Source organism: Pan troglodytes, chromosome 18, assembly GCF_028858775.2.
Source record: "Pan troglodytes isolate AG18354 chromosome 18, NHGRI_mPanTro3-v2.0_pri, whole genome shotgun sequence".
Lineage (NCBI taxonomy): Eukaryota > Metazoa > Chordata > Mammalia > Primates > Hominidae > Pan > Pan troglodytes.
In genome coordinates, this window is record NC_072416.2 from 69,871,597 (window position 1) to 69,889,865 (window position 18,269).

At 41.2% G+C, this 18,269-nt stretch overlaps 1 protein-coding gene across 4 annotated transcripts in view; it reads left to right on the forward strand.

Annotated features, from left to right (window-relative positions):
- Nucleotides 1-6,126, forward strand: part of ZFHX3 (zinc finger homeobox 3) — a 271,903-nt gene extending 265,777 nt beyond the window's left edge. For all 4 annotated transcript variants that reach the window (XM_054669518.2, XM_054669517.2, XM_016930153.4 and 1 more), the window contains one exon: nt 4,236-6,126. In XM_054669518.2, coding sequence (XP_054525493.1) covers nt 4,236-5,887 — 1,652 coding nt within the window. In that variant the 3' untranslated portion in view covers nt 5,888-6,126. The remainder of the gene's footprint in view (nt 1-4,235) is intronic.
- The last annotated feature ends 12,143 nt before the right edge of the window (nt 6,127-18,269 follow it).

The following is an 18,269-nucleotide window of genomic DNA, read 5'->3' on the forward strand; positions in this document are numbered from 1 at the left end:
CCAAACCCTCTGAGTGCTGGGCAGATGGGAAGCTTACCTTTCTAGTTCTTTAAAAGCAACAAGACTTCAGTTCGTTCCTGTTGAGTCTCCCAAGTACTGGTATGTCAGGGATGGGACCTCCTGGTCGGAACAGTCTCCTTTGAAACCACTCTTATCCCCTATAATAGGGAAAAACTTGAGGGTCCTGGCATACTAATTTCTGGAATATTTCAAGAAACAAGTTTTTATCATAGACCCTTTCATTCAGTCCTTGTGGAAATGCTGATCCTATCTAGATATTTGTTGTAAATATAAGACACCTGAGTTAGTCCTAGCTAATTCTGGATTATGCCCTAAGAAAACTGGTCCAAGAGCATTTAAATCAACTCTTTGCCGTCACCTGGGGTCCCTGCCTTCTTGAGAGAGCTACGGTGGCAAAAGAACTGCTATCAGGGCCGGGTGCAGTGGTTCATGCCTGTAATCCCAGCACTTTGGGAGGCCAAGGCGGGCAGATCACAAAGTCAGGAGATCGAGACCAGCCTGGCCAACATGGTGAAACCCCATCTCTACTAAAAATACAAAAATTACCCAAGTGTGGTGGTATGCACCTATAGTCCCAGCTATTCGGGAGGCTGAGGCAGGAGAATCGCTTGAACCCTGGAGGCAGACAGTGGTTTGAGATTGTGCCACTGCACTCCAGCCTGGGTGACACAGCGAGACTCTGTCTCAAAAAAAGAAAAAAAAAAAGAACTACCAGAAGCTCTTATGTGGTAGATCCTTAATGTTGGGGTTCTCTTCTAGCCAGAACAATAGTGGCTGTTTTTAACAAGATGACCGTTCTACTTGAGTGCACTGACCAGGAATCTTGTATTGGGCAACGTGGTTCTGTTAAAATACTGTTGCACATTTCAGAGGTCCTCAGTCACCTCTTTTTTTTCCTTTTGCCCATTTCCTTTTCCTTGCTCCTGATCATTGAGAATCATACATATTTGTTGCTCTTATAGTCTCACTTAATAGGGAGTTTTGCAGTTCTTCCTACGTACTTCTCTTGTTTCTCCTTCTCTGTCCTCACATCTTCTCTGGATCCAGCCATCTTTGCTAAATTGGGCCTTCACCTCCAGGGTCCTGTTAGGCTTAGACATAAGTCTGCAAATTCCCCCCACAATGGCCTGAATTGATTAGTTCCAGTTCACCAAAGGAGAACCCCTCCTAATGCTACCTTGCCTTCAAAATGTGTCCCTGTTCCCAGGGGTTAAAGCAGCTGTGCTGCTTCCCACAGGAATCTTAGTTTCTGGTTGAATTAGTTCCACATTTTACACTTTGAGTGGTGTTTTACCAAACATAAGGCTACTGCATTCCTGGTCCCCATTTCTTATTCAAAGAGAATAAGAAAAGAAAGCATTAAGACATAGAAGTTGTTGCTTATATGTGTTGACAAGTCATGTCACAGAAAGCCAGCTAGACATAAGCCAGGAAAACAAACTATGGAAAATAGAGAAGCATTTAATTACCCCTGCAGCCCAGGACCCTGGCAGAGGGGCTTGGGAAGGCTTAACACATCACAGTAATGTGAAAGAAAGTAGAATCAGAATGTATGATTTATTCCGCTTGTTTTACAGATGAGAAATCTGAGGGCCAGAGAGGTCAAGACCATTCAACAAGCTAGGGTAGGAGCCAGAGCTCCCATCCAGGCCTCTGGGCTCCCAGGTGCTATGTGCTCCTTCCACAACACCCAATATGAGCCAGTCAGTCAACAGGTATATGTTTAGTGCTACTCAAGTTCTGACCACTTAGAGTGGACTCGAGATAGAAAGATAAGCTCTTATTTATTCAGGGCAGCAGACATGCCCCAGTTATCATCACCTGACCGTAACATAGTTCTCAAAAACACTGGATCTGGAATGGGAGGGAAGGAACAAACTTGTGTTTATTAAACATCTATTATATGTCAGGCCCAATGCTAAGCTTTTTCTATCAATGTGGTCTTTCATTTAATCCTCATAACCATCTGTTATGGAAAGCTGAAGTTCCAAGAGTTCAACCGAAAGTCCCAGGGTCACACGTCTGATGTGTGTGACCATAATCCCACAGGGTCAGTGTGACTCCAGAGTTGTAGGAGTAAGTCTAGGGGGGATGAAGTACCTTGCCTGATTCTGATCTTACAGATCAGAAAAAGGATGTCACAGAGTTGTGAGTGTGTTGAGCTACTGTGTCTAGCATGGCTAGTGCAAGGCTTGGTAAATAGTAGAGATTCGTAAACGTTTCTTAAAATTTGAACCTCTTATGTAGACCATCAGTTGAAGACACACAGTTTAAGGCTTTTTGACCTGAATCTTTCTCCTAGAAGTCTGGAGCCATGGGGATGGGGAAATCTCTAAATATTCCTTCCTTGCCCCACTGAGAGCAGACCCATTGCCTAGTGGAGACAGAGCCATGTCCCAGGTTTAGAACTCATAATCTACTCTGTCTTGTTTGTGCCAGTTTAACCAACAAGTCTTTACTAAGCTTTTCTGAGTAGAGTCACACATATCTTCTCTGGTGTCTTATGTGCACTGAGGACACTGCATGATGAGATGCTGAAGGAACCTTTCTCCTTGGCTATCCAGTATTAACAGCTGTTTGTCTGGGATTGGCAATCTGAAGCAGTCTTGTTCTTTTCGTCTGAAATCTGAGGGTTTTGATGGTGAACACTACCATGATAGCCAGAAATCTGCAGTCTTCCCCCAAGTCTGGGCTTCAGAGTGCTTTTTCTTGCTTTTTTTTCCTCAGTGTCACGTTATGGAACTCCTTCCCCAGCTTTCCAGCAGGTGAGGTCCAGATGAAGTAAGATTTTGATTTTGCATTTTGGTGTCCTCTGAAGAGATGTATATACCATCAAGTTTCTTGGATATGGTGAATATAGAGGTGTTCTGAGAGCTGTTGCCTGTGGGATCCTCCTCTTTGTTTTCTCAGCTTTTCATCATCCAGCACACACTGCACCCCACCCCCATGCTGTCCTTACCTACTATCTTGCTAGTCTCAACACACCTGAAGCTTGGAGTACCATCCGTAGCAACACCCTCTTGCATAACCTTGGACCTGGTGACTCAAACCAGGAGATAGCTATGGGTCAGGGAGGGTATTAGGCTCTCGGGTTGGTGAAGGCATTGCAGGGAGTGGTGGTAGATTAGGGGTATGATCAAGGATGGGATTCTAGTCCATGAGGGCCTGGTGATATGGTCAGACCTTTGCTATCCATAGGCAGTGGTGCTTCGGGTAGGTTGTGATGTCTTGGGAATTGGTGTCAGTATCTTGGGCTATTCCACTTCTGACATGGCTTTTCTCCTTTTCCTGCGGTTGTTTCTCAACCATCTACAGTCCCACTGTCCCTCCTGTGTATCATTCAAACAGGGGCAGGAAAAGAAGATGGTCGTTTCTCCAGCGGATTCCAGATTCCTATTCCTAGGCGGTTATACTGTTGAGTAGACTTGTTGAAGCAGGTCAGCTGGACCAAGGCATGGAAGCAATTTTCCCTGAATGGATTGTTCTTATTTCTTCCCAGGCCCTTCCTCCACACTTTCCTATTCATCTTCTTCTCTCTACCCTCCGAAAGCATCCAGTCAACTGCAGCAACAGAGGTCAGAGAGGAGGAACACATGTAGAGCCTGTTTTGTTTTTGTTCATGTGGCCGTGCTAGCTTTCTTGCCTTTGTTCTCTCTTCTCCTGTTGCCGCTCTCCTCCAGATAACTTCTCTGGGGACCTCGTGGCCATACTATTTTTGTGATGAAGGCCTTTGGTGCAAATGGGCCCCAGCTAGAAACAGCTAGCTTTGGGGCCTCTAGACTAATTGCAGTTGGGCAGAGTGAATGGTAGCTGGGAGTACTTGGCAAAGAAAATGTGAACTAGCGGGTGTGGCACATTGGGCAGGAAGGTGTTGGAAGTTGTTTGGCTGGAAGGGGAAGTATGGGAGCTAACCCAGGACTGAATCTTCATTAGAATACAAGGTTGTCCAGCCCTGAGCCTGGTGGGATACTTCTGGAAGTTGTTTGGCTGAAAGGGGAAATATGGGAGCTGACCTAGGACTGAGTCCTCATTAGAATACAAGGTTGTCCAGCTCTGAGCCTGGTGGGATACTTCTGTTGGAAATGTTCGTTTTGAGAGGATCCTTCAAGCCTTGACATCTCAAACTGTGTGCCAGTGACACTGGTAAAACGTCTTGAGCTTCAGCCCTACCCCTGCCCAGACTGACCGGTGATTTCTGTCTCCATTCCTTTCAGCTTTAACGTCTCCTAAGCCGAACTTGATGGGTCTGCCCAGCACAACTGTTCCTTCCCCTGGCCTCCCCACTTCTGGATTACCAAATAAACCGTCCTCAGCGTCGCTGAGCTCCCCAACCCCAGCACAAGCCACCATGGCCATGGGCCCTCAGCAACCCCCCCAGCAGCAGCAGCAGCAGCAGCCACAGGTGCAGCAGCCTCCCCCGCCGCCAGCAGCCCAGCCGCCACCCACACCACAGCTCCCACTGCAACAGCAGCAGCAACGCAAGGACAAAGACAGTGAGAAAGTAAAGGAGAAGGAAAAGGCACACAAAGGGAAAGGGGAACCCCTGCCTGTCCCCAAGAAGGAGAAAGGAGAGGCCCCCACGGCAACTGCAGCCACGATCTCAGCCCCGCTGCCCACCATGGAGTATGCGGTAGACCCTGCACAGCTGCAGGCCCTGCAGGCCGCGTTGACTTCGGACCCCACAGCATTGCTCACAAGCCAGTTCCTTCCTTACTTTGTACCAGGCTTTTCTCCTTATTATGCTCCCCAGATCCCTGGCGCCCTGCAGAGCGGGTACCTGCAGCCTATGTATGGCATGGAAGGCCTGTTCCCATACAGCCCTGCGCTGTCGCAGGCCCTGATGGGGCTGTCCCCAGGCTCCCTACTGCAGCAGTACCAGCAATACCAGCAGAGTCTGCAGGAGGCAATTCAGCAGCAGCAGCAGCGGCAACTACAGCAGCAGCAGCCCAAAGCAAGCCAAACCCCAGTCCCCCCGGGGGCTGCTTCCCCAGACAAAGACCCTGCCAAAGAATCCCCCAAACCAGAAGAACAGAAAAACACTCCCCGTGAGGTGTCCCCCCTCCTGCCGAAACTCCCTGAAGAGCCAGAAGCAGAAAGCAAAAGTGCGGACTCCCTCTACGACCCCTTCATTGTTCCAAAGGTGCAGTACAAGTTGGTCTGCCGCAAGTGCCAGGCGGGCTTCGGCGACGAGGAGGCAGCGAGGAGCCACCTGAAGTCCCTCTGCTTCTTCGGCCAGTCTGTGGTGAACCTGCAAGAGATGGTGCTTCACGTCCCCACCGGCGGCGGCGGCGGCGGCGGCAGTGGCGGCGGCGGCAGTGGCGGCGGCGGCGGCGGCTCGTACCACTGCCTGGCGTGCGAGAGCGCGCTCTGTGGGGAGGAAGCTCTGAGTCAACATCTCGAGTCGGCCTTGCACAAACACAGAACAATCACGAGAGCAGCAAGAAACGCCAAAGAGCACCCTAGTTTATTACCTCACTCTGCCTGCTTCCCCGATCCTAGCACCGCATCTACCTCGCAGTCTGCCGCTCACTCAAACGACAGCCCCCCTCCCCCGTCGGCCGCCGCCCCCTCCTCCGCTTCCCCCCACGCCTCCAGGAAGTCTTGGCCGCAAGTGGTCTCCCGGGCTTCGGCAGCGAAGCCCCCTTCTTTTCCTCCTCTCTCCTCATCTTCAACGGTTACCTCAAGTTCATGCAGCACCTCAGGGGTTCAGCCCTCGATGCCAACAGACGACTATTCGGAGGAGTCTGACACGGATCTCAGCCAAAAGTCCGACGGACCGGCGAGCCCGGTGGAGGGTCCCAAAGACCCCAGCTGCCCCAAGGACAGTGGTCTGACCAGTGTAGGAACGGACACCTTCAGATTGTAAGCTTTGAAGATGAACAATACAAACAAATGAATTTAAATACAAAAATTAATAACAAACCAATTTCAAAAATAGACTAACTGCAATTCCAAAGCTTCTAACCAAAAAACAAAAAAAAAAAAAAAAAAAAGGAAAAAAAAGAAAAAGCGTGGGTTGTTTTCCCATATACCTATCTATGCCGGTGATTTTACATTCTTGTCTTTTTCTTTTCTTTTAATATTAAAAAAAAAAAAAAAAAAAAAGCCCTAACCCTGTTACATTGTGTCCTTTTGAAGGTACTATTGGTCTGGGAAACAGAAGTCCGCAGGGCCTCCCTAATGTCTTTGGAGCTTAAACCCCTTGTATATTTGCCCCTTTTCAATAAACGCCCCACGCTGATAGCACAGAGGAGCCCGGCATGCACTGTATGGGAAAGCAGTCCACCTTGTTACAGTTTTAAATTTCTTGCTATCTTAGCATTCAGATACCAATGGCTTGCTAAAAGAAAAAAAGAAATGTAATGTCTTTTTATTCTCAGGTCAATCGCTCACACTTTGTTCTGTTTTCAGAATCATTGTTTTATATATTATTATTTTTTCAGTTTTTTTTTTTTGTTCCAGAAAAGATTTTTTGTTTTGTTAATTTAAAAATGGGCAGAAAGTATTCAAGAAAAACAATGTGAACTGCTTTAGCTTTCTGGGGATTTTTAAGGATAGCTTTTCTGCTGAAGCCAATTTCAAGGGGAAAAGTTAAGCACTCCCACTTTCAGAAAAAAAAAAAAAAATAACCCACACACACAAAGAGTGTTGAGGACTTGTAGCTTAAAAAAAATAAGTTTTAAAAACTGACTTTCTGTATTTATGATAGATATGACCATTTTTGGTGTTGAGTAGATTGTTGCATTGGAAATGAACTGAAGCAGTATGGTAGATTTAAAAGGAAAAAAAAAAAAACCTTTTGTGTACATTTAGCTTTTTGTATGGTCCAGCTGACAGCTCCTCATTTGATGTTGTCTTGTTCATTCCTAGCAGATGATAGATTGCAATCCGTTGATTCGCCTAAGCTTTTCTCCCCCTTTGTCCCTTAATTCCACTTTCTCTTTCCTTCTCCCACCTCCCGTCCTATAATCTCCCACTTAAGGTAGCTGCCTTCATTTCTTAGAGGGAGCTGCAGAATTATTTTATAAAACTAAAGAAAGAATTTCAAGGGATTCTAGGGGTCATTAGGATCCTCACAGATTATTTTTGGTTGGGGAGTTGAAACTTTTTAAAGGCATATAATTCTAGTTACCTGTGTCTGTTAGCTTTGTGCATTTATTTTTTATTTATCCTTCTTTTGGCTTTTCTTTGTTCCCCTTCTTTTCCTCCTTGTTTGGTAGGAGCTTCAAATATTCTTTTTTTTTTTCTATACTAAAGGATTTGTTTCCATTTGTGTAATTGGCTGTGTACTTTTCTTTTCTAAAAAAAGTTTTTGGTTAGGGATTTGGTTTTTGGTTTTGTGTTTGTTTTTTCTTTCCTCTCTCAGAAAAAAAAAATTCATGCTTTAAATAAAATCCAAAGACACACCCTTTCACTGCTGATGCAGAAAAAAGGGAAAGGGTTCTTGTTACTTGAGAATTTGTTTCTGATTTAAACAAACAAGACTTAGTTTAATAAAAGAAAGAGAAAAACAAAAGATTCCCAGGTTGTTATGTGCTTCTTCTGTAAGCAGAGAGGCAAATGTTAATGACAATTCCATATACCAAAAGACACATTTTTTTACTTCAAAGTTTTGTCCTTGTGTTAGGCAGTCTGAGCAGCGAGTGATCCAGAGCGCAGCCAACAAAGCAGCAGATAGCAATGTACAGAAAGCAAAAAAGGAACTGTATGTGAGGCACTTGTTTCTGTTAATATCCATATTCCTGTAACACACACCCTTTCTCATGTAAAAAGAAAAATAAATAAATGGTCTGAACTTTGAAAACTTTGTGCTGCTAAAACATAGATTTTGGAGACAAATAAATAATAGATGCTTTGCTGTTTCACTTTCATAGCTAAACATCAACAGAAACCATCTCCCCTTGCCCCCAAAGTGTGAAATCCTTCTTCCCTTCGTTTTCTTCCTTATGTTTCAAAAGGGAACTTTGAAGACTGTGAATGCAGGTTCCATTGGTCACCTTTCGGGCTTCTTTCCCCAGTGCTGAAGCCACTCATCGACTTTGCAAAAGACTGGAGCATTCCAAGATCTGAAAATGGATTTTTTTTCTTTTTTTCTTTTTTAGCCGGGACTATTTTATTTTTATGAATTTGTTTTTAGTTTAATGAAATAGTAGATCCTGAAATGTTGTACATATTTCTAACTAGGCTGATGCACAGTGCAAATTCCTTTTTTAATTGTTTTTTTTTAAGTAGAAATACTAAAGAAAGAATACCATCTAACTATTCATACCAGTATCCAGTTGTAGCATAAGGTGTCAAAAGCAAGTACGCAAAACATTTACTGTTTTAACAAGCTATTTCCTTTTAACAAGAAATCTTGTATTTCTTCCTGTGTTTGAGATGAACATTTTTAAATTTTAAAGTTGTACAGTTTTTTGTTTTCCATTATTTTATCTTGTTTGTAACTCTATGAAATATATATATATATATTTTTTGCCATTTAACTGTTGTATGTTACTCTGTGTCTGTACCATATAGAAAAAAATTGTTTTTGTTTTTGGTTCTCTATGTGATATCAGTTAACAATTTAACACTAGCTTTACCTGTCAAATTCTGCTAGGTCTGCTCTGAAGACGTTGTTTTTAAAAATGATATTGCTTGGTAATAGTGCAATTTCTATCCTTTTCCCTCCCCCCTCAACTTTAAGTTCTTTTCTTTATAATTTTGCTGCCCCCTCCCTGATGGTTTGGGTTTTTGTTTTTGTTTTTTTTCATGGAGCTACTATGCCATCCTCCCTCTGTGAGGCAGAGTGACTGTCAGTGTTTTGTTATGCCATGCCTTGAGCTGTGGGTGTTTGGCGACAATAAGGTGGTTGAATAGATTGGCTGAGCACGCTTCCACCCACCTAGTGTTCTCAGAGGGGTTATGTGATTGATTGTTTCAACCTGGAGTGGGTTGCACCCTTAATGCTTTCCTCTACAACTAAACCGCCCACATATATGTTCATTGAAAAAAGTAAGAATAATTCTCAGCACTAACCCAGAAGTAGCAAAGCAGTCAGTGATGGTGAACATTAGAGGTCAAACATGAGTTAGATGTTTGTGGGCTGACAGCCATCGTGGCTATGACCAGTACTATTTACAAAGCATGAATTCACTACAATGCTCAACTGTTTGTTTAGCTTTATCTCACTTGGGGAATTTATTCCTGTCTGCTGCATTGTAAGTAGCTGGGTAGGATATATTTCCACTTGCTTTTTAAATTAGTTCTTCACCTCCATTGACACTCGTTTTTTGGTTTTCTCCCTATAGTGTGGGTTGGTGCTAGACACCAGTCTGACCCACGGAATGGGAGTTATTTCATCCATCTTTCCTCCATCCTTCCAAAAACCACATATCTACACAAGGAAAAATTTAATACATCTAGGAATTTTTTTTTTAATTACAAGCTATTTAAAGAGATGAATGTGGCCAAAGTTTTACACAATTGAAAATAAAGTAAAACAGACGGCATGTGTTTAAACCTGAGTTTATCAGGCATGGCAGGAAGTTGCAGGAGAGAGAGGCAGTGACCCAAGCCAGTGCACTTGATGTTCATGGACATATATTTTTTTTAAATAATAAATTAAAACATTTTAAATAGAAGCATAAATTGAGTTGTTTGTTGGCGCTGAGATACTGCCCACTGTGAAACAAAGCTTTGACTAGTTTTTTGTTTGTTTACTTTCTTCAGGGGGGAGGGGGGCAAGTTTGGGTAGGAAAGAAAGCATAAATGAACGTGACCCTGAGGTGAAGAGGTATATGAACAGCCTTTGCAATGTACAAAAAGAAAAAAAAACAAAAAACAACAAAAAAAAAATAGAGCAAGTGAAACCAAAAATGATGTTCTTGGTGTTTTTCTATAATGTAGTCTTGTTAGCTTTTTTGTTACTGTAACAATGCTGATCTCGAACTGTACCAAAATACATGGAGACTAACAAACAGAACCACATGGAACTTTCAAACTGAAAAAAAAATTTGTCACAAAAACTTTGTTGTCATAGTTAAGTTGATTGTAGATGGTAATTGAATATACTCCTTTGAAAATATTTCATCAAGTATGTTTCCTGCTCATTGTGATACATTAAAAAAAAATATGAGCAAAAGCTCCTGTCTCTGTTACCAGATTTGTGCACATGCATGTGTGTGTGCAGGAGAGAGAGGCTGATGGCTGGCAAAGTATAAATGTGAATACCTTGAGCTTGTGTGTGCAGGGAGTACTTATCCCAAGGTACAAAAGGATGTACAGGAGCCCTTTAGTGTTTCTAAAGATGCTTGTATTTCCCATCTCCTGGGGCTCATGAATGTCAGAAGTTTGGGCCATGATGCCGTCTGCATTACTTCATTGGGAGGGGTGAGCCTGATATCTTGGACGATATTTGGCCCTAGAGTGCCCTAATAGCAACTAGATTTTTAATTCAAATATTTATATGAAAGTTTTTGATGCTTGACACAATTGCAGGCAAAAAAGTTTTACTGATTGATAGCCATGAGAAAGGTAGGTTCAACTTTTTTGAAATGGGAATTGGATCTAGTGTTTATGACAGAAAGATATGAACGGTAAGTTGAACTAAGTGGATAACTGACTACATTTACCTGTCCTAGCAAAAGACTTTTCTAAACCTCTGTTAGAGCAGAACTTGAGAGGCCCAGTCTGCACAACAGCAGTATCAGTAATGTCTGCATACAAGAGATGATTCAGTCCTCTTACAAAAACCCTCCCCTACCACAGCAAATGCTTGAACTTCATTAATAAGGAATGCCTCCAAGATCAGGCCTGAAGACCTCCCATTCATCTCTAATTTATAGCCACAGCTAATAAATACTTTACTTTACTTTTAAAACTTTAGCGGGTGGGCCTAGATGACATTGCAGACTGGCTATGTCCTTGCAAGGTCTACAGCACCTGCCCTCCGTCAAAAGGAGTATTTTCTTCCCCAGGAGTTGAGCTACAAAATCCTCTTCTATTGGCTCAGCCAGCCATTTTTCTTAGTTTCTGCAGCAGGCATTCAAAAAGTAGTGACCCTATTAACTCAAATTTTAAAAGAATTCTACAACTGACACTGGCATTACTAGTGCTCAGGGAGGAAAGGTGGTTCCCTGGCCAGCGCTGGAACCTCTATGCCAAACAGGTATTGTCACTGTCCCTAATGAAATCCAGTCTTTCCCCAAGCGTTGTACCTTTCTTTTTGGTGTTCCTGCAGAAGTGGATGGCTTCAATCTCGGTATGTTTTCTTGACACCCAGTTAACGTTGCTGATCTCTCTTCCCACCCTGTGAAAAGGTACAGCGGGATAAAACTTGTTGAGACCCAAAGCCACGTCTGCCTTTCTAAACTATAATTATTTTAGGATCTGGCAGGATTGCATTGAAACATTTTAAATGGAACTAGTTTTGCAGAGAGGTTTTGCTGCTTCAGCTCTTTGGAGGAAGGTGACTACAATTCAAATTCTCCTACAGATAAATTTCTAACAAGAAAATAAGACAAAACTTTATTGATGGTTGAGCCCTTTGTATCAGAGAATCTCTGAACACCTAAGTTACATTAAGGAAGGGCTGGGTAAAAGACTGAAGCTCTTTCTGTTACTGGAAAATCTGTTTTTCTTAAGGGAAAAGAAGTCTTCCAGTCTGGCTTCAGTATCATCCTCATATGGATGAATTAATGGCTTTCTCTCCCTTGGAAAATGAAATGGCACTATCTGAAAATGGCAGATATGTGTTAGGTAGCTGTTTCTAATTCTGCTTTAAAGAAACGTCTGTAGCGCCTAACCCCTCCCTGTTACAGACTAATGACCTTCCAAACCTTACTTTTAACAAGTTTAGACTTTAAGTTACAAGAGCACATGCAGTTTAAGAGTCAAGTTGAAGGATGAGAATTTTGCACCTGCTGCTCTGCTCTGCAGCCTTACAGAGTGTGCAGCAGGACAGATGTGCTCACTCAGCCTCTGTACATTACTGCTGGGGATGAAACAGCCAAAGTTCTGGAAAAACTTGCAAAGAAATAAGTGCTCTCAGAACCACTGAGGAAGAGGCAGTTTTCCATTCCTTACTTCATGATGAAGGTAGGTATTTTCCTTCCCTCCTTCTTGTTTCATTCTTTTCTTAAACTAGAGGCATCTGTTTTTAGGATGTCCTAGTCAGTAAGCTTGGGTTCCTCTGAATCTGTCTTCTTGAGTTTTTAAATTACAAGCAACATAAATAAATTTGCTTTTGATCCTTTATGTATGTTCACTTCTTATTCTATGTAGAAGAGATGAACACAGAGGCTATTTAATTAAACTTTTCAATCCCTTATTAACATGGGAATGAAAAATCTTGGATAAACTGTTTTAATTTTGGGCCAAGATCCCTTGGCCTAAGAAGTGAGTGCTGAGCAGTAACTAATAGTAACAATGGAGAAAGGCAGCGGGGGCTATTCTTTACCTCTGCAATGTTCACGGCTTTTTTTTTTTTAACATCATTCTTCCTTGCCTTCCTACTTAATACACTACTCTCCTACGCCCTCTCATACATTGCTGCTCTTTTAATTCCTGTGTATGCCTTATATTTGCATAACACTTGTAAAAATATTTTGTAAAATTACATACTTCTTGTTTGTTCCTCAAATGATCTGTAAGGTAGACAAGGTGGGTGACATCCCCAGTATTCAGGATAGTGAGGTAATGAGGGGAGAAGGCACTAACCAGGTGTTTAGCCTTCATCCAGTGCTCTTCCCCCATCACACTATTTCTTGAGAGACTACAGAAGAGTGAGAGTGGGGGCTCCAGAGTCAGACTGACAGGGTTCAAATTCTGGCTCCATCATGGTGACCTTGATTTAGCTATTTATTCCCACTGTGAAATGAGGGTAACGGTACCTGTTTCATAGGGTTGTGAATTTTAAATAAATTAATATACGTAAAATGCTTAGGACACCACCTGGTACATACTAAGTGCTAAAAATTGGCTGTTACTATCAGTCATTATGACCTCTCCACGTCTCCTTTCTGTAGGCCCCTTGGAACTGCTGCTTTCTAACCCTGGCTTTCCTTCACAGAGGTTTGGGAACTGCAGCTGTAAAGTTAAGTGCCATCAAGCCTCTGTCATACATTTATTTCTGACATTTTCCTGTCTATACATATATCAGAGGGTGCAGAGATCCTTTAGGAGGTTTCTGCTCACGAGTTGTACAGGAGTATGGTATAGGAGTTTGGGTTATAGTATTTCAATGCCCACCAGTAGTAATTAATTTGGACATGAGGAAAAGATGGCTTGTAGTTTGCTTTTGTTTCCAAGACAATATGTATGTCTGCTTCACCATGCCTTGAAAGATGAGCCCCTTAGATGTACGGGGTTACAGAATAGGGAAAACAGAATATGCTGTGACAGTTTGCCCACTACCTGATTTGAGGTGGTTCAGATGTGCAAGTTGAGAAGTGTAGCATCTGAAATGAGACTCCGCATGAATTAATTGTAGGTGAAACAAAATTGAAAGGGGAACACATGCAAAAGAAAGCAGCAAGAGGATCTCTTCACCCCTAGACCCAGAAAGAGGTTTTTAAAATACTATTATTGGAGTAAGCTGCAAAATAAATATTTAAAAGACGCATGGAAAAAAATGGGTAAAAACAATCAGCAGAGAGAAAAGACTCAATTAGAGTGTTTCTATGATAGCCTCTGCACGTAAGAACTCATCAAGCTTTAGGATACAGGCTTTAGGAGGCCCTATCTGTGAACTTTGTCTATTTTTAATCAGAACAAGGATGGCCTTAGAAAGAAAGTTGCCAATATTGATATGAGAGGGCTAGTGAAGACCTCTTTACTAGAGAATGACTGGTAGGTGATTTTTCTTTTTCCTGAGGATAACAACCCATAAATGTAGCTTTGTCATACTGCCTGTAGATAGGACATCGTCATACAGTGTCTTTGTTACATGGCTGTAAGTTTGACACTTTGAATAGTTAGCAAAGTGTGATTTGTATTCAGCTTAATTTATTTTTTTTCTTTGAGTACTTTAAAGGTAGTGCTCCACTGGTGCCTCATTTGCATGGTTTCCAGTAACAAATCTGCTATCATCCTTATTTTTTATGTATTTTTTTCTCTAGTTGCTTTTAATTTTCTCTTTATCACTAGTTTTATCACATCACAATTTCATTATGATGTGCTTTGGTGTAGTTTCATTCATGTTTCTTGTGCTTATGGTTTGTTGAGTTCTTGGATCTGTGGGGAATTACTTTTCATCAAAATTGGAAGATTTTTAGCCATTATTTTTCAAACACATTTTGTCTGTCCCTTCTCCCTTCACTTCCCCTGCCACCACCCCCACCCCGCCCCCAAAGGGATGCCAATTATATAGGTATTAGGCCACTTGAAGTTAACCCATTACTTACTGATGCTCTAAGTTTTTCATTTGTTTGTTTGGTTTCTTGTTTGTTTGCTTACTCTTCTCTCTGTGTGTTTCCTTTTGGATAGTTTCCAATGCTATGCCCTCAAGTCCACTAATATTTTCTTCTAATCTGCCATTAATCCCATCCAGTGTATTTTTTCATCTCAGATATTAAAGTTTTTATCTTTAGAAGTTTAAGTTGGGTCTTTCAAAATACCTTTCATGCCTCTCCTTAAATTTTGAACATATGAAAAACAGTTACAATAATTGTTTACCATCATCCTCTGCTAATTCTAACATCTGTGTAAATTCTGAAACAGTTTCAGTTGATTGTTCTCATTAAGGCTATTGTCTTTCTGCCTGTTTGTATGCCTGCCAATCTTTGATTGGCTACTAGACATTGTAAATTTTACCTTGTTGGGTCCTGGATATTTTTGTATTCCTATAAATTTCCTTAAGCTTTGTTCTGGGATGCACTTAAGTTATTTGGAAATATTGTGATCCCTTTGGGTCTTGTTTTTGTTTCGAGCAGAACCAGAGCACTATTTACTCTAGAGCTAATTATTCGCCACTACTGCAGAATGATCGTGCTGATGCTCTACTCAAATGTCCCATGAACTGTTCCCCATCTTGTGTGAGCATCAAATATTGTTCCCTTTTATGCTTTCGGTTCTTTCCAGGGCCAAAAGTAATTGGTACTTTTCTGAATACTTATGAGGGACCCCATGAAGATCTCCAGGTTTTCATCTTTCCTGTGGCACTTTGTCCTAACAATTCTAGCTGCTTTGGTCTCCCTAGACTCAGCTTTATCTCTTCAACTCAGGGAGTCTGCTGGGCTTCACTCAGGTTCCTCACCCTGTGCTGTGGCCTGGAAACTTTCAAGGCAATAAGGTGGGATAATCATAGGGCTCACCTTGTTTGTTTCTCATCTCTCTGGGATCACTGTCCTTCACTGTGTGATGTCTAGTACCTTGAAAACCATTCTTTCATATATTTTGTTCTGTATTTTTTTGTTGTTTCAGCTGGGAGGGTACATCTGGTCTCTATTATTCCATCTCTGCTAGAAGCTGAAATCAAATTTATTTTTTAGATATATGTGGTAAGAGTCCTGCATACCTTTCCAAAGTGCTACCAACACTTAGGAAATTTCCCAAAAAGTTTGAACACAGGAACCTGACGTTCCCAGCAGACTTCTCTGGACATAAGGTGCTGATTGACCTCTTAAGATTAAGGTTGCAACTAATTCATCCTTTTGCTTACAATGATCAGAGATGGAAGAAAGGTAGGCAAACATATGAATTCTTCTAGCCACCTTTTTTTGCTTTGCCATAATGCCACATAGAGTGGGAAAACCGTCTCTTAGGTTTTGAAGTTGTAAGCCAGCCCAGAAATATGAGGGAGCAGATGTATGACTGACCCTAAAACAATATATTAGCTCTTTCCCCTTAACTACAAGAGTTATCACTATTCATAAAGTTATTCTAGCCTTTTTTAAAAAACACATTTCAATGTCTTCCTTCACACAGATATTTTACAGGCTAACCAAATGTGGCTCAAAGAAATGCATTGATTTGAAAGTATAGCTCTCACTCTGACGTGAATTCACTACACTGAGTAATACAAAGGAGTGAGAAAAGTTAGACCCCAGCAGATGCTAGTCATTTTGGCTAAACCTAACTAATGTCTTCTGTATGTTTATTTATTTTGCAAAACTTAGTTCCCACTTAAATTGGGCATACAATACATCCATGATAAGTGAAATTCTTAAAGTGTTAACTCATTACCTGCTTTCATAACTCAGTATTTGTTCCAGGCTACCTTTCTCACTATACTTATCTGTGGATAATCTGTTACACCAAAACCAGCCTACCTTCCAAACACAACCTGTACTTTCCCCTCTACCTTTACAGGCTTATCTAATATCATTTGTTCCATGACATTTACTCTCATCATATCTTCCCAATCCCTTTTCTGATTCCTTACAGTGGCACATGAAATATCTTGTTTGGCAGTGATTCATGCATGTGTCTTATCCTTAGGTAGCCTGATAAACTGCATTTACATTGAATGTTCATGTAACTGAGTAAATTAATTAAAGAATGAATGAAATAAAGGGTATTCACTCTCATCTTTATGTTAAGGGGGGAAAGGTCTTAAGTGAATGAATGGGTATATATGGAATTATATAAAATTAGGATGGAATGGTTAAAAATATTTTGTCCCCAAACCCTCTGTAAAGTAGAAGGAGAGAGACATTTTTCAGTAAGCAGAGGAGTAATGGAGAATTGAAATCAGTTTAAAAATTAAATTGGACAGATTAAAAACTACGCTAGGTAAACATTTTATTTAGATTAAAAACTATGCTAGGTAAACATTTTACTTTTAAGGGAGAAAATGATTACAATAAAAAACAGTCTAGATATTTGGAAGTACCAAACAAAATCCTTTATAGCTGTCCCCAAGTTGAAGGGTGGTGTTAAATACTTTTTGAAAGGAGTTACATGGTTATGTTTTTCTAATTAAAATAGAAATGTTTGTAGAATATTTGAAAGCTGGGCCTTACCCTAAACCTAGAAAAAATACCAGAATATAACCCTAATAGAGAGTTAGATAATTAAGAAGTCTGAAATCTGCCTTCAGTCTTTACTAGCTGGTGGATTAGGGGAAAGAAAAGATACATGGAGTTTTTTTTTTTTTTTAAATAGAGACATGGTCTCACTATGTTGCCCAGGCTTGTCTCAAACTCCTGGCCTCAGGCAACCCTCCCACCTCAGCCTCCCAAAGTGCTGAGGTTACTGTGTTCAGCCACATGAAAAATTTTTATGATGTTTCTATCTGTAAAATCTCATACCAATAAAATTTCCATGTCATGTATAAATGCAGTAGAAAGAAATTGAGTACAGAAAAGAGAGATGCAGACTTCTTGAGCTCCATTTAGTGGAGCTACATGATCTGGAAGACTACAAGAGTTTTTCATACTCCAGTTGTGGGGACAGGGGGCTCGGGGCAAGGCAAGGGATCTCTGGTAAGATCTGAAAGGGATGAAATTGAAGTTCCCTTTTAGGACAAAACCCCACAGTAAGAAGAAACTACAGGCAAGATAATTCAAATTGAGCAAGACAGGGGCATGAGAGACTGAAGATAAAACAAAGGGAGGGGAAGAGACCAAGAATCCTCGGAGAATGAGGCCATGTTCTTGAATGTTTCATGAAAACAACATAAAGCTAGCAGGACCACTGGAACTGTGAAGCTAAAAAAGTTACCCCAACCTATCTGTTCCTCCTAAAATTCAGAAAACTAGTTACACATGAAAATGACCAACAGAAAAGGACTGTTGTTGAATTCCATAAAAATTTATTATAAGAAAAAATGGTAAAGAGCAGAATAACCTTCTTGCAGTTAATGAAAGACATGCCTTTCAAATAGATAAGTTATATAGCCAAATATTTCAAAATGAGCCAATGAAAAAGTTTTTAAAAGATAAAAGATATAAAAGAACAGCATCAGAATTAGAAAAATCTACAAAATTATCATTTTTCTTGAATCCATCAGAGAGCTGAGGTTAGATAACAATGAAGAAAACTGAATTCCAAAAAGGAGCAAGCCCTTTCAGGAAGAAAGAAGACTCACAACTATCTTACCTTTAGCACAGCATAGGAGAAAGGGCCACTCTAAAAATCTATAAGAAATCAAGTACAAATGTGACAAAATGTTAATGACCAACTGAAGGCTAGTTCAGTATGGAATACCTAGGATGAGGGTGGGGACAGGCATAGATGAGTGAGTTTAGCACTCACTTGCTACTCTTTTCTATGGGCCTCTACCAGGCCTACTGGAGGTGATCAGCTAATGTTAGGAAACAAGCATT